The sequence below is a fragment of the Molossus molossus genome, unplaced genomic scaffold (assembly GCF_014108415.1).
Source record: "Molossus molossus isolate mMolMol1 unplaced genomic scaffold, mMolMol1.p scaffold_m16_p_7, whole genome shotgun sequence".
Lineage (NCBI taxonomy): Eukaryota > Metazoa > Chordata > Mammalia > Chiroptera > Molossidae > Molossus > Molossus molossus.
The window spans coordinates 43,694,737-43,710,850 of NW_023425401.1; the positions used below are offsets into that span (position 1 = coordinate 43,694,737).

At 36.5% G+C, this 16,114-nt stretch overlaps 1 protein-coding gene across 2 annotated transcripts in view; it reads left to right on the forward strand.

The window, feature by feature from the left end:
* The window catches only part of PHTF2 (putative homeodomain transcription factor 2), a 154,413-nt gene that overhangs the window by 101,482 nt on the left and 36,817 nt on the right, over window positions 1–16,114 (forward strand). For both annotated transcript variants that reach the window (XM_036246919.1, XM_036246918.1), the window contains one exon: window positions 1,162–1,326. In XM_036246919.1, the coding sequence (XP_036102812.1) occupies window positions 1,162–1,326 (165 nt within the window). The remainder of the gene's footprint in view (window positions 1–1,161; window positions 1,327–16,114) is intronic.

A 16,114-nucleotide genomic window follows, 5' to 3' on the forward strand; every position in this document is an offset into this window, starting at 1 on the left:
TCTGTTTAAAAGTGATGTTTTTCTGTATATTTCTATAATTTGAATCTAGAATTGTTCTTGGTTTCAAAAAATATATATTATCTTGTAAAGTTACTCTTTCAGATAAAGCAGTGAGCTTCAGAATCAGCTACCAAATAATGATTTTGTTTTCTGTATTTGCTTCAAGGTCATTTTGAGACCACATACTTGATTTTGTTTTCGTTTTCTTTCTTAAAGCTGATTTCTAGGCACCTAATTTCACTGTAGGGAATATATGTTAGTTGGAGTTGCTAATAATTCCCACTATTTAAAATTTTATTTACTTATAAGATGCTTTAACAAAAACAGGAGCCAAGAAAATTGTTAGTTAAATTCTATTTATTAAATGCTACTTGAGCCTTGGCTGGGTGGACCAGTTGGTTGGAGTGTCGTCCGTACAACAAAAGGTTTCTGGTTTTATTCCCAGTCAGGACTCACACCTAGGTTATGGGTTTGATACCTGGTTGGGGCACGTATGAGAGGCAACCAATCCAACCAGTCGATGTCTCTCTCTCGCTTCCTTTTCCTGCCCCCACCCCCCTGAAATATCAATAAACGTCCTCAGGTGAGGATTATAAATAAATAAATAAATGCTATCGGAAGCTAATATTGTCTCCCTAGATTAAGTAAACATAGCAAGTCTCACTTTCCACTCAGTACAACGCAGTTCTGTTTTAAGGGTCTTTTGGAGCAATTTCTCTTTTGAATATTGTTGGTAAAAGATTGTGATATTTACAGTTTGGGGATGCTGAGATTTAAGCCCTTTCCATTTTGAAAAGATAAATAGCATTGCTGATCAGTTAGATTATAATTCTCTTTTATTTAAATTTTTTTCTTCACTTGCAGATAAGAGGCATTCAAATAGGGAGGAAATGCTTTTGTAAATATCTCTGTAATGCGATCCTTACAACCTAATGTCCACTGTCCGGGAGTATAAGCAAGGAACAGTACCTTACCATTTATAAAAAATTGGTCTTGAATATGTACTTTATGTTTGGGTTAACTTTCATCCAGTAAATCTGAATTTTATTGTGTATTAAAATTCCTGTTTTTATGTTTGCCAAAATTTTGAACATGACTACTGAGAAAATTGGTTGTTAAAATTTTAAAGCTACCTTCCATTCTTAATCTCTTCTGATGAAGGAAATTAAGAAAAGCAGCCCATTTGGAAGTACATAGGGAAGGAGATGGTTCTAGTACCACAGATAATTCACAGGAGGGAACAGTTCAGAGCCACGGTACAAGCACCTCATACAGTGTTGGCGCTGTCTTCAGAGATCTCTGGCATGCTGCTTTCTTTTTATCAGGGTTTGTATTTATTCAAGGCTTTATATGGTATAGAGATGCACTATCCCTTTTCTGCTACTTCAGTCTCAGGTAATGAATATTAATGACTTTACATATGAAAGACATGCTATAGATTTTGTTTTGATCAATTATTATGCTATAGATAATGGAAAAATAAAGACCATAAAGTTTACTTTGGGTTATGTGTAAATATATCCATATGAGAATGAATATATTCAAAGTATATTTAATTGGGTTTCTAGGTTTTGGTTTCTTTTTCTGATTTCTCAAGTCCTGTTTTACTTCTATTAAATTGGTTATTTTTATCAGTGCTATTAGTCAAATTGGCTTTACTAATGTCATGAAAGTTGTATGATTTTTAAAATTTAATCCCTGCCTCAGTTATCTAAATGATCTGATATAAAACATGTAGGCATTTTTATCTAAAAGAATTAAAATACATACTATAGGATGAAATTGTATTTCTGTATATTGGGTTTTTTGTATAGTTTGTACCACAATAAATATTTACCAGATAAGAAATGTGATTATAGCAAACTTTCAAAGTAAATTAAACCTAACTCAGTCTTGTATAATTATTTTGAATAGTTAATTCAAAACACTTAAGGGTTATATTACCAGTGCACATATACATATAATAAATTTGATAAAAGTTTATAACCGGTGAAAGTTGCTAAATTAATAAATCAAGAAAAGGGATACTGCAGATAACTGTTTTGGTCACTTTTGTTAACTCCCTTACTAACATCGTTTCATCAGTATGTGATTGTGCTCTTATGATAAAGTTTATCATGCATTATCTAATTAAGCAATTATATCCTGGGTATATTTTCATTTATTGTAATTTTGGGAAAAATTTTCCAAAATTTTAATAATTTGCAGTAATATTGCATAAAGTTGCTTCCTCCAGAGAAGATACAGATTTGATTTGGTTTTAACTTGTATTGCATTTGTCTTTCTTCGTCTTTTATATATATATATATATATATATATATATGTATGTATATATAAATAACTCTCCTTTCTAATAGTAGGATGTGACAGTTTTATTACTGTAAAGTCAGTTTCTTAAAAATTTCTCAAGAACTTTTGATAAGCAATTATAAATGCATACTGGATGATACTGGATGTGTTTTCCTTTTGGAGGATCATTTAGTTTTTTTAGTTGTCCAGAACTGATATTACATTACTTAGTATTCAGAATCCCCCTAACATAGTAGGTTGGTGCCTTTGGAATTCTACCATGTTTCTCAAATGAGATTCAGTTTCCCTCCTTTGGGGCTGTAGCACAATCTTGACTACTAATCATTGGTATTATAATGACTAAATATCTTTAGTCATGACAACTATAATCTACATGGTTTTACTTTATTGATTTTTGTGTGTGTGTGTGTGGTATGTGCCCCTAGCAGGAACCGAACCCAGGATTCTCTGGTCTGCAGGCTGACACTCAACCACTGAGCCAAACTGGCCAGGGCTAATCTACATGGTTTTAAAGATGCACTCATTCTGGGACTGGTGTGCCAATTTATGAATAAGACTGCTTTAAGTATTAGATACATAAAGATCTTAAGAAAAATATTGATTTAAAAGTTCTAATCTGAGTTCTTTCAGATTTAATAAGTCAGGAAAAGCTTAAACTAAAATATCAAATGAGACTTAAAATTGTTTCTTGTGATAAAAAATTGAAGAAATGGACACTTCCATTAAGGTGTCTGAATTAACATAACTGATGGGAAAATAAATGCATAACCATAGAAGGATTTAAGCTTTGTGTATGGTATCTTGTTGGTTTTCTAGATGTTAGGATGAAAACTACAGTTCTTACATCCTATATTTATAAGTTGAAAAGCTCCTATTTATCATCTCTAAGTTCATTTTCTTCTCAAGATAAAACTATTCTTTTTAAAACAAAGCGCATATTGTATTTTGCATTTGAAAAAAAGTAGGAATTATTATAAAATAACTCTATGAACCTGAGAAAACAAAGCTAAATAAAGTATCAATTTTAAAAGATGTAGAAATCAACCATATTTCCTAAGGATTTAGTACTATAATTTCAGTGTATTATAGTCTTAAATTAGCATAATTATAGTTTCTACTGAAAATACTGAATAGGAAGAATTACCTCTAGATCATATATCTCTCTCTTCAGTGTAATATCCATTTCAGAATTTGAGATAGATCCTAAGTTTTCTTTTATGTGCTTTAAGATTCATTTGACCATTACAGGATTATTCAAAAACAAACAGTGAAAAGGAAATTATGCTTTTTTTTTTTTAGTAGAAAAAGTAACATATAAATAGACTTGGTGCATAAAATGCAGAAATCAGAATAAAACCGGGTTACATGTTAACTTACATGCTCTACTGACCTATCTTAAAGATGTTCGTCTATTCCATTTAGCCTCCCTATTTATTGTTTTTAACACTAAAGTGAAAGTTAAAGATTAATAAACTGATTTTCATCACATAATGGTGTACATTGCATAAGATAAAGTGGTAGTATGCAGACCCACCAGACATTTTTGGTATAAGTATTAAAATTTCTATTTTAGAGTCTTTAGTTTAAATAATTCAATCATTTAAGCTATAAATTGGATGAATCTCTGTTGCCTATTTTCCACAGACAAGGGTAAAGATCATATAAATGCCAGTGTATCCCAGATTTTTAAAAGACTATCTTATGACCGGAAGTAGATATCTCATTAAATTTGCTAAAGTCACTGTATTTTAGAGCTGGACTGACCCTAGAAAGATTGCAGGTATCAAAATAAACCTAATTTGGTACATGCCTCTCAAACTTACGTGTTGTAAAGGATACCTAGGGGCCCAAGAGTCTTTGAAGGGCTATGTTAGCATGTAATCAGATGCTCCTGATAGCAGTGATAGTAATATATGTAGGCTCCTATGTCATTTTCTTATATCTGGAATTTTATGCATTCTGTTTTTTTCTAACCTCCCTTCCTCTCTGATGCCTACCTAACCTTGTAGAAATGAGAGCAGAACTAGAAATTTTGTACTATGTTCTAGAACAAGAGCTGTCTCCTAATGTTAAGTAGCAACTCTCTAAAATCCTTTAATACTGAAAGGATGATCTTTAGTTGGGTCTATTTCTATACCTTTGAATATTTTTGAAAGCAACAACAAATACTTCCAACTTTTTTTCCCCATGGCAGTACAGAATACCATGAATGTTGTTGATGACCTGACGAGGGTTTTAATGTAGAAACACGCTGGCTTTCATGTTTGGTACAGATTTGAGATTTTAAAAGCTGGTACGTACTTTAAAAGTTGTATTAACTTTTTTATTACATTTTTTTGTTGTTTATTTTTTAATCCTCACCCAAGGATATTTTTACATTTATTTTCAGACAGAGTGGGAGGGAGAGAGGGAGAGAAACATCAATATGAGAGAGACACACCGATTGGCTGCCACCCACACAACAACAACCATTGCCAGGGACAAACCGCAACTGAGGCATGTGCCCTTGGCCAAAATCAAACCTGGGACTCCTTGGTCTGCAGGCCGATGCTCTAACTGCTGAGCCAAACTGGCCAGGGCTGGTTAAGTTTTTAATGTGAAAAACCATCCAGTTTTATGATTTATTTATGGTGTATATTGTATATTTGTTTGCATTTTTTTCCAGAAAATTCCAAGATCATCATTTATCGCACAAAGGAAGTAAGGTAATTTTATACATATATTTTAAAGGTCATTCCCTCCTAAGGGTATTTTTGACATAAAGCTATCCATCTTGAACTTGAAAGAAAATTCTGCACAGGCCATGCCATCCAAAGATTAAAGTGGTAGTATAGTTACAAAACTGTAGGCCTTGATATTGGTAATGAAATTGCACATCCTTTCTTTGAAAATACTTTTTTGTTCAAAATCCAATGCAGGAAATACTGTTTCTATCATGGAATAAGTCAGTATAGACTTGTACGTCTCCTGTTTTCAAGATATTTACCTCACTGTCCGAATGCCTGTGATCCATGGTATTTGAGTTGATCTAAGAAAATATTGTGAACTCTGGTTTTATTAAGTGAATGTATTATAGGTGTTAAGTGTAGCTATTGAAAGGTAGACATTTTGGCCCTGGCCGGTTTTCTCAGTGGTTAGAGCGTCGGCCTGCAGTCCAGAGAGACCCGGGTTTGGTTCCTGCTAAGGGCATGTACCTCGGTTGCAGTTTGTCCCCGGCCCTGGTTGGTCGTGCAGGTGGCAGCCACTTGATGTGTCGCTTTCACATCGATGTTTCTCTCTCTCTCTCTCCCTCTCTTTCCCTCCCACTCTATCTGAGCAAAAAATGGAAAAATGTCCTCGAGTGAGGATAAAAAAGAAAAAGAAAGGTAGACATTTTGTGGATAATATTAAAAACTATCAGTTTTTTCTATGATTTAGTACTTTAATTCCTAAAACTACCAGCTACTTTCTACCCTGCTTTTTATTTTTGGTAGGGAATGATGATTTAGATATATATGTGTTTATTTAAAAATTAAAATGCTGTTTACCTTGCTTCAGTTTATTTTTGTGCATATATTAAAGTTCACTTAAATAAAAGTAGCTTCCCTTTAAAAAATACTCCAAGTGGAATTTTACAATATTTACTTTTTAATCTCTCACTCCCCTTGCCTTTCCCTAATATTTTTACTCCCTAAAACAAGGAAATGGAAGGAATTACTTAATATCTGAGTCTTAATAACCAGTGTTCCTTTTGAGAACTTGTTCTGTGAAGTTTTAACTTTCAGCTATTAATTGCAATATGAATGATAGAGTACAGTCAGTGGTAAAACTAAGCTTCACCTGGAGCAGTAACAATTTTTGACCCTCTTTACCTTCATTAATTGGAATTTAGCTTTACAGTTTCTGCTTTCAACATTTCCTCACATGCAAACAATGCCCTCATCGGGGTATAAATCAGTTTGTACTTTTTTTTTTAAGAAAAGCTTATTTATTTAGTTAAGAATTTTTTATTGATTTTAGAGAGAGAAAAAGGGAAAGGGAGAGAAAGGGATTGAAATGTTGAGAGAGAAACATCGATTGGCTGCCTCCTGCATGCTCCCTTCTGGGATTGAGCACACAACTCAGTCATGTGCCCTGACGGGAATGAAACCTACAACCTTTTGGTACCTGGGACAAAGCTTAACCAACTGAGCCACACTGGCCATGGCCAGTTTGTACTTTTTAAAACAAGTTTAATGTTTTTCACATTTGGAAGACTACAGGGCAGTCACTTTCTAGAATATCCCTTAATTTGGGTTTGTGCCCTTCGTGTTCTGCATCTGGCTCCCAGTGACTTATGAAAGCTGATGTCTATCTTTTCCCAAAACTGTGTTCAGTGCTATCTATCAGTTAGTACTTGAAATTGGCCATGGAGGATTATTTACATTGTGAAAATCAGGAAACACTTCAAACAAGGGCTTTTTACCCCTGGAGAGCTGGTCGTTCAACATTTTTAGTAGTGTGATGATTCTTCATGCTTAAACCCAAGTTATGTATTTTAGACAGGAATATCATAGAAGTGATACTTTGTTTTTCTCATTGCATTTTATCAGGTGGCAAACAATGTGGATTATTTTTTCCCTACTAGTGATATTTACATTAATCACTTGATTTCAATAGTGTCTACCACATTTCTTCATTGTGAATTTATTTTTCCCTTTTTAATAAATATCCTGTGCAGGATCTAGTAATACTGTAAAAATAACTCATTTTTCATCACATCATTACCTTCTAGTTTTAGCATCCATTTAAGATTCTTGCTTGAATTAATATTATATGGTTGCCAAATGTGATTTTTCTAAATCCATCATTCCTTCTATATTAGTTGGCATTCTACTTTAAGGAAAAGCTTTCCCTTGTCTATTTACTCGTGGATTTTATTTTATCTAATTTAATACTGTCATTTATTTTGATGATCAGCTTGTCCTAAATTTGGTCAGTGGAGCCCCTTTGAGCAGTTTCTTTGTCTTTTTCACATGTCCCTGTAATTCTTTGAGCACTTTCCTACTTTATGGCACAACATAATATTTCCTTTTCAACTTGTGCTTTCTCTCCCTCAGTCCTGGAATCAGCCATTTCTTCACGGAGAGTATATAGAAACCAAGATTTGAGTACTAGACATGTTCATTACTATTGAGGTGTTGCTACCCCCAGGCCTTCTTCAGTGGGTAGAGCTAGAAAATGTGTGTGTTTTATGTTTACATTTATTTCTGTATCTGTCTAGATACATTATATACCATGAATTTGAAGTGATAGCTCCAATTCAAATACAGTATCACAAAGTTCATTTTATCTTATCTCCTATTTTTATTTATATATTTTATTATTTTTATTTTTTAATATTTATTTATTTTATTTCATTTTTGTTACAGATGTTTCTCCCTTTTTACCCCATTGACAACCTCCTCCCCACACCTCCCACCCCATCCCCGGCTTTGTTGTCCATGTGCATTGGTTATGCATACATGCATATAAGTTCTGTGGTTTATCTCTTCCCTCCTCCCACAACCCCCTCTTCTGAGGGTTGTCAGTCTATACCCTACTTCCATGTCTCTGGGTCTACCCTATTCCTCAGACTCTTATGATCATTATATTTCACAAATAAGTGAGATCATGTGGTATTTGTCCTTTTCTGCTTGGCTTATTTCACTCAGGAAAATACTTTCCAGGTCCCTCCATGTCGTCTCAAAGGATAAGAGATCTTTCTTTCTTACAGATGCATAGTACTCCATTGTGTATATGTACCACAGCTTTTTTATCCATTCGTCTACTGGTAGACACTTTGACTGTTTCCAGATCTTAGCTATTGTAAATAGTGCTGCTACAAACATGGGGGTACATATATTCTTCCTGATTGGTGTTTCAGGCTTCTTAGGGTATATTCCTAGAAGTGGGATCACTGGGTCAAATGGCAGTTAATTATTTAATTTTTTGAGGTAACACCATAGTGTTTTCCATAGTGGCTGCACCAGTCTGCATTCCCACCAGCAGTGTACTAGAGTTCCCTATTCCCTACACCCTCACCAACACTTGTTTGATGATTTGTTGATGGCGGCCACTCTGACAGGTGTGTGGTGATACCTCATTGTTGTTTTAATTTGCATCTCTCTGATGATTAGTGATGTTGAGCATTTCTTCATATGTCTCTTGTCCATTTTTATTCCTGTTTGGAGAGGTGTCTATTCAGCTCCTCTGCCCACTTTTAAATTGGGTTCTTTTTCTTCCTTTTGTTGAGTTGTATGAGTACTCTATATATTTTGGAAATTAACCCCTTATCTGATGTATCATTGGCAGTGATGCTCTCCCATACAGTGGGTTGCCTTTCCATTTTGATGGTTGTCTCTTTTGCTGTGCAGAAGCTTTTGAATTTGATGTAGTCCCATGTGTTCATTTTTTTCCTTTGTTTCTGTTGCCTTAGGTGATGTATCAGTGAAAATTCTGCTCCATATGGTGTCCGAAATTTTGTTGCCTACATTTTCTTCTAGGATTTTTATGGATTCAGGGGTCACATTTAAGTCTTTTATCCATTTTGAGTTTATTCTTGTGTATGGTGTAATTTGATGGTCTAGTTTCATTTTTTTGCATGTAGCTGTCCAATTTTCCCAACGCTATTTATTAAAGAGGCGGACTTTACTCCATTGTATGCTCTTACCTCCTTTGTCAAATATTAATTGAGCATAATGTCTTGGGTCCATTTCTGGGTTCTCTGCTCTGTTCCACTGGTCTATATGCCTGTTCTTCTGCCCGTACCAGGCTGTTTTGATTACAGTAGCTTTGTAATATAACCTGATATCTGGTATTGTGATCCCACCTACTTTGTCCTTCTTTTTCAAGATTGCTGTGGCTGTTCGGGGTCTTTTTTGGTTCCATATGAACTTCTGAATTATTTATTCTAGTTCTGTGAAGTATGTTGTCAGTATTTTGATGGGGATTGCATTGAATTTATAGATTGTTTTGGGTAATATGGACATTTTAATGATGTTAATTCTTCCAATCCATGAAGAAGGTATGTTCTTCCACTTTTTTATATCTTCCTGTATTTCTTTTTTCAATGTCCTGTAGTTTTCTGCAAATAGGTCCTTTACTTCTTTGGTTAAGTTTATTCCTAGGTATCTTAATTTTTTTGCCGCGATGGTAAATGGGATTGTTTTTTCAGTTTCTCTTTCTGTGACTTCATCACTGGTGTGTAAGAATGCCGTCAATTTCTTGACATTAATTTTGTATCTTCCTACTTTGCCAAATTTATTTATTAAGTCTAGTAGATTTTTGATGGAGTCTTTAGGGTTTTCTATGTACAATATCATGTCATCTGCAAATAATGACAGTTTCACTTTCTCCTTTCCAATTTAGATCCTCTTTATTTTTTCTTCCTGTCTGATTGCTGTGGCTAAGACTTCCAGTAGTGTGTTAAATAAGAGTGGCGAAAGTGGGTATCCCTGTCTTGTTCCTGTTCTTAAGGGAAATGCTTTTAGTTTCCGCCCATTGAGTATGATGTTGGCTGTAGGTCTTTCATATATGGCCTGTATTATGTCGAGATAAGATCTCTCTATTCCAACATTGCTGAGTGTTTTTATTAGAAATGGATGCTGGATTTTGTCGAATGCTTTTTCAGCATCTATTGATATGATCATGTGGTTTTTATTCTTTATTTTATTTAAGTGGTGTATCACATTTATTGATTTGCAAATATTATACCTGCCTTGCATCCCTGGGATGAATTCCCCTTGGTCATGGTGAATGATTTTTTTTGATGTATTGCTGGATCCGATTTGCTAGTATTTTGTTCAGGATTTTGGCATCTGTGTTCATCAGGGATATTGGCCTGTAGTTTTCTTTCTTTGCAGTGTCTTTTTCTGGTTTTGGAATTAGAATTATGCTGGCCTCATAAAACGAGTTTGGAAGTCTTCCTTCTTCTTGAATTTTTTGAAATAGTTTGAGGAGAAAGGGTGTTAGTTCTTTTGTGAATGTTTGGTAAAACTCCCCCATGAAACCATCCGGGCCTGGGCTTTTGTTTGCTGGGAGAGTTTTGATTACCTGTTCAGTTTCCTTAGTTCTTAGACCTTATTGGTCTGTTCAAGTTTTCTCTCTCTTCTCGATTCAGTTTTGGGGGACTATGTGTTTCTAGAAATTTGTCCAGTTTACTTAGATTGTCAAATTTGTTGCCATATAATTGTTCATATTAGTTGTTAAGGTTCTTTTGTATTTCTGTGGTGTCAGTTGTTACTTCTTCTCTTTTATTTCTGATTTTGTGTATTTGGGTTCTCTGTCTTTGTTTCTTGGTGAGTCAAGCTAAGGGTCCATCAATCTTGTTTATCTTTTCGAAAAACCAGCTTCTTGTTTCATTGATCCTTTGAATTGTTTTTTTGGATTCTATGTCGTTTATTTCTGCTCCAATCTTTACTATTTCCTTCCTTCTACTTGCTCTGGGGTTTTCTTTTTGTTTGCTTTCTAGTTCTTTAAGTTGTGAGGTTAGATAGTCTATTAGAAATTTTTCTTGTTTCTTGAGGTAGGCCTGTAGTGCTATGAACTTCCCTCTCAAATCTGCTTTTGCTGCATCCCATAGATTTTGTGCTGTTGTGTGTTCATCTTCATTGGTTTTCAGGAAGTTTTTAATTTCTTCCTTGATCTCCTCGGTAACCCATTCGTTGTTTAATAACATTCCTCCATGTGTTGAAATGTCTTTGCATGTTCTTGTTGCAATGGATTTCTAGTTTCATGCCATTGTGATCTGAGAAGATGCTTCATATGATTTCAATCTTCTTGAACTTGTAGAGACTTTATTTTTTCTTCTTTTTTTTCTTTTTTATTAATTTTGTTACAGATGGTTCTCCTTTTCCCCCCAGTGATTCCCCCCTTCCCCTCCCTCCTCGTCCTGTCCCCAGTTTGTTGTCCATGTCCACTGTTCATGCATACATGCATATAAGTTCTGTGGTTTATCTCTCCCCATCATCCCCGCTTCTGGAGATTGTCAGTCTGTACCCCACCTCCACGTCTCTGGGACTACCCCATTCCTCAGACCGTTATGTTCATTATATTCCACAAATAAGTGAGATCATATGATACTTGTCCTTCTCTGTTTGGCTTGCCTCACTCAGGATGATACTCTCCAGGTCCCTCCATGTAGTCTCAAAGGACAAGAGATCTTTCTTTCTTACAGCTGCGTAGTACTCCATTGTGTATATGTACCCCAGCTTTTTTATCCATTTGTCTTGTAGAGACTTTAATTTGTGTCCTAACATGTGGTCTATCTTTGAGAATGTCCCATGTGCACTTGAGAAGAATGTGAATTCTCTAGTTTTAGAGTATAATTCTCTGTAGATATCTATGAAATCCATTTGGTGTAATGCTTTGTATAGAGTCTGTGTTTCCTTGCTAATTTTTTGTCTAGAGGATATATCCAGTGATGTCAGCGGGGTGTTGAAGTCCCTTGCTATGATTGTATTGCTGTCAATTTCTTCGTTGACGTCCTCCAGAAGATTTTTAGTATATTTTGGTGCTCCTATATTGGGTGTATATATGTTTATTAAGGTTATATCTTTCTGTTGTATAGATGCTTTCAATATTATGTAGTGGCCTTCTTTGTCTCTATTTATGGCCTTCATTTTGAAGTCTATTTTGTAGATGTGAGTATTGCTACCCCAGCTTTTTTTTTCTTTCCATTTGCTTGGAAGATTTTTTTCCATCCATTCACTTTCAACCTATGTGAGTCTTTTGTTGTGAGGTAGGTCTCTTGTAAATAATATATAGATGAGTCATGCTTTCTTATCCAGTCAGCTACTCTGTGCCTTTTTATGGGAGCATTCAATCCATTTACATTTGAGGTGATTATTGATATGTACTTATTTACTGCCATTTTTGTTTAGTGTGGGTTTGTCTTCCTATTTCTTCTTCTAATCCCACCCCACAACCCCCTTCCCTTTGAGGTTTTTTAGTCTAGCAACCAATTTGTACTTCTTAATCCCTTCACCTTTTTCACCCATTCCCCCATTCCTCCTCCCATCTGGCAACCAACAAAATATTCTCTATATCTATGAGAATGTTTTTGTTTTGCTTGTTCATTTTGTTTGTAGATTCAATTGTTGATAGCTATGTATTCATTGCCATTTTGGTTGTTCATATTTTTTATCTTTTTCTTCAAGAATACTCTTCAACATTTCATATAATAATGGCTTGGTGGTGATGAACTCCTGTAGCTTTTCCTTGTCTTGGAAACTCTTTATATGACCATTGATTCTAAATGACAGCTTTGCAGAATAGAGTATCTTGGTTGTAAGTGCCTGCTTTCATCACTCTGAATATTTCTTTCCTCTCCCTTGTGGCCTGCAAAGTTTCTTTTGAGAAATCAGCTGACAGTCTAATGGGAACTTCCTTGTAGTTAACTAACTGCTTTTCTCTTGCTGCTTTTAAGATTCTGTCTTTGTCTTGAACCTTTTGCATTTTGATGATGGTGTGTACTGGTATGGGCCTCTTGGGGTTCATCTTGTTTGGGACTTTCTGTGCTTCCTGGACTTGTATGTCTGTTTCCTTCACCAAGTTAGGGGAGTTTTTTGCCATTAACTATTTCAAATAGGTTTCCGATTTCTTGTTCTCTCTCTTCGCCTTCTGGCATCCCCAAGATGCATGCTTGAAGTTGTCCCAGAGGCTCCTTACACTATCCTCATTTTTTTGGATTCTTTTTTCTTTTTGCTGCTCTGATTGGGTGTTTTTTTCTTCCTTATATTCCAAATCGATTGTTTGCTCCTTGGCTTTACCTACTCTACTATTGAATCTGTGTAAATTGTTATTTCAGTTAGTGTCTCCTTTTCTGACTGTGCATCCTTCATTTGTGATTGGTCCTTTTTTATGCTCTTGAGGCCCTCACTATGTTCACTGAGTTCTGACTAAGTCCATTGTTCATCCTTATAAGCAGTCTTTTGAACTCTGCATCTGTTAGGTTGCTTGTCTCCATTTTGCTTAGTTCTTTTCCTGGGGTTCTGTTTTGTTCTTTCATTTGGGACCTGTTTCTTTGTCTCCTCATTTTAGCAGCTTCCCTGTGTTTGTTTCTATGTATTACTTAACAAGAGGTATGGGGCTTTCTGAGACCAGATGCTGCTTATTTGAAAGAATTTAGGAAAACCTGAAGCAGGATCTAGGACAGGCAACAGCTTGGGTGGGCCTGAAAGTTGGGTGGGGTGAGGCCACAGGGAATCACCAGGGCGGGGCAACCAGTGTAAGCCAGGTGGCTGGAGTCCCAGATATGGAGGCTGTCTGCTCCCCCAGGGAAGGGCTCACCAAAGGATCCTGGAGAAAGCCCCCTCCCCAGCCCTTGCTCCAATGCTAAACAGCTCAGTTCTTCCCTGTATGTCCCTGGTGTCCCTCGAGCTGCCTTCCCTCAGAGCTTAGAGGGAGAGAGTCCGATAAGTCCATGCACGCCCTTTAAGAGCAGCTGCCTGGGGCTCCAGCCGCCTCAGCCTCCCTGAGCCTCAGTTCCCGTTCTTTTTTCTAGCCAGAAGTTATGGGGATTCTCTTCCTGGCACTGGAACCGTGAGCAGGGCATCTGGTGTGGGATGGGGACCCCTCAGTCCTCAGGAAGGACCTTCCCAGCCAAGATATCCTCTTAATTTTTATCCGCCACACGTGGGTGTGGGACCAGCCTGTCACGCCTCCGCCCCTCCTACCAGTCTTGATGTTGCTGCTGCTTTAATTCCGTAGTTGTAGGACTTCCATTCAGCTTGATTTCAGGCGGTTTTTGAACGATGGTTGTTCTGTAGTTTAGTTATAATTTTGTTGTGGTTGTGAGCGGAGGCGATACAGCATTTACCTACACCGCCATCTTGACCGGAAGTCTTATTTATATTTTTATTCTTTATTGCTGAAATACCAATTCCCATTGCCCTCATCAGACTTACTTATTCAATTAATCCAGTATGTGACCCATCTCCCAACCCTGGTGGGCTGCCCCTGCTGTCGCACTCCAATGATATTCTCTTGTAATTGCCATTATTTCCAGTCATTGCCAAGTTGCATGATTTATATTTTGATCTACTTTGTAAATTCTAAGAGTGGTACTTAGATTTATTATTTGTCATTTCAGCTTGGTTAGCAACTTATCTGCATTTAGTTTCCTGAGAAGCATCAGATAGTGGGGAGCATCTAGATAAGATTGGAAGGAGGCAGAGAGATAAGGAAAAGAGGAAGTGGGAGATAGCTGAGATATGTCAGCCACATGGAATGGATGCTACTAGTACTCTCTCCTGACTTAATATAGTCTTTACCCTGCCCTGGTAAGGAAGGGTTAATTCTTCAAAGCACTTTTCACTTTTGCCCTTGAGTTCTGGTTCACTCTGCAAGTTTTTAGCTACTTTTTCTACTTTGACTGCTGGCCTCCAGACCTGTGTTTTCAACTACCTATTGATCTTAGGATGTTCCTGGGCACTGCAGGTCTAACATTTTCATCTTCCCAAATAAATTTTCCTCTTGCATATCCTGTTTGATTAATGGTTCTACCAACTTTCCTTCCCGTTTTCCTCCACCTCCTTTTCCCTCTCCCTTTCCAGCCCAATGTAATTGTCATGAACTTTCAGAAATACCAGAAAACTCCTTTATCTTTGAGGTCTCACATTTTCAAGATATCAGGTAACTTCATCTCCCTTGGTCTTTTTCCACATCTCCATGTTCAAGGAAGAGGTAAAGGGAGCAATTTATAACTGTTTCTTTCTTCCCCGAGCAGAGAAGGTCACAAGTTTTCACTGCCTTTTATTTTCACTTTTTGCTCTTTCTCCTCTCCACTGTAATCCATTTTTTCCCTCCCTCTGCCACTCTTAAATGATCTTTATTCTGTGGCTCATTCACTTGGTCTCTTAATGTCTCTTAGGGTCATGTGGAAAGAGAAGGGTCAGGAGATAGGGCTTTTGAGTCTTGGCAACTCTGTGGAGATGTGTTCTGAATGACTAGAAAGCATCAGAGTGCCCTGGCTGGTGTGACTCAGTTGGTTGGAGCATCATCCAGTACACTGAAAGGTCGTGGGTTCAATTCCTGGTCAGGGTGCACACTCAGGTTTCAGTTTGGTCCCCAGTTAGGGTGCATACAGGAAGCAACCGATTGATATTTCTCTTCTCACATTGATGTTTCTCTCTCTGTCTCTCTCTCTCTCTCTCTCTTTCTCTCACCTCCCTCCCATCCTTTGTCCCCCAAAATATTTTTTTAAAGGGGGGGGGGGAGAAAGCATTGGAGCTCTGTAGAGCATGTGGGAAGTATGGTCTGTCTGTCCCTTTTAGTAACCTGACAGGAGAAGATCAGGAAGGAGAGGGGTTTATTTGTATAAGACAGAAACTCTCTAGGCTTTGATGAGTGAGAAGTCCTAACAGGCAGTTGCCCAAACAGTGGGTAATTGGAGGTAATGTGGACAATTAAATTAACCTCACAGTTAGAATGTCTGTAATCTGTCCTGTGTTTCCTCTGACTGGTCGCATGATCATAAGTAAATCATTTAGACCTTCCTTTTTATACTTCTGATTTCTTATTTCCAAAATTAGTATTTCAAATAGGGGAGTTCTAAGGTCCTGCAGAGTTTTTAAAAATTTCAATAAAACTGAGTAACTTTAGTGTTAAAGATAACTTTTTTGGTGCATTTTTTGAAAACTAATTTTTTGACCTACATGAAGGCAAGTTTTGTTTTTTCTTTCTTACAAAACTGATACTCTGGAGAAAATGTGAGGGGATTTATTTAAATATAATTAAATACAATTGCTTTTAATAATGTTTTGTGATAAACTTAATCTGCAATGAGCACATTTTGTGTGGGACT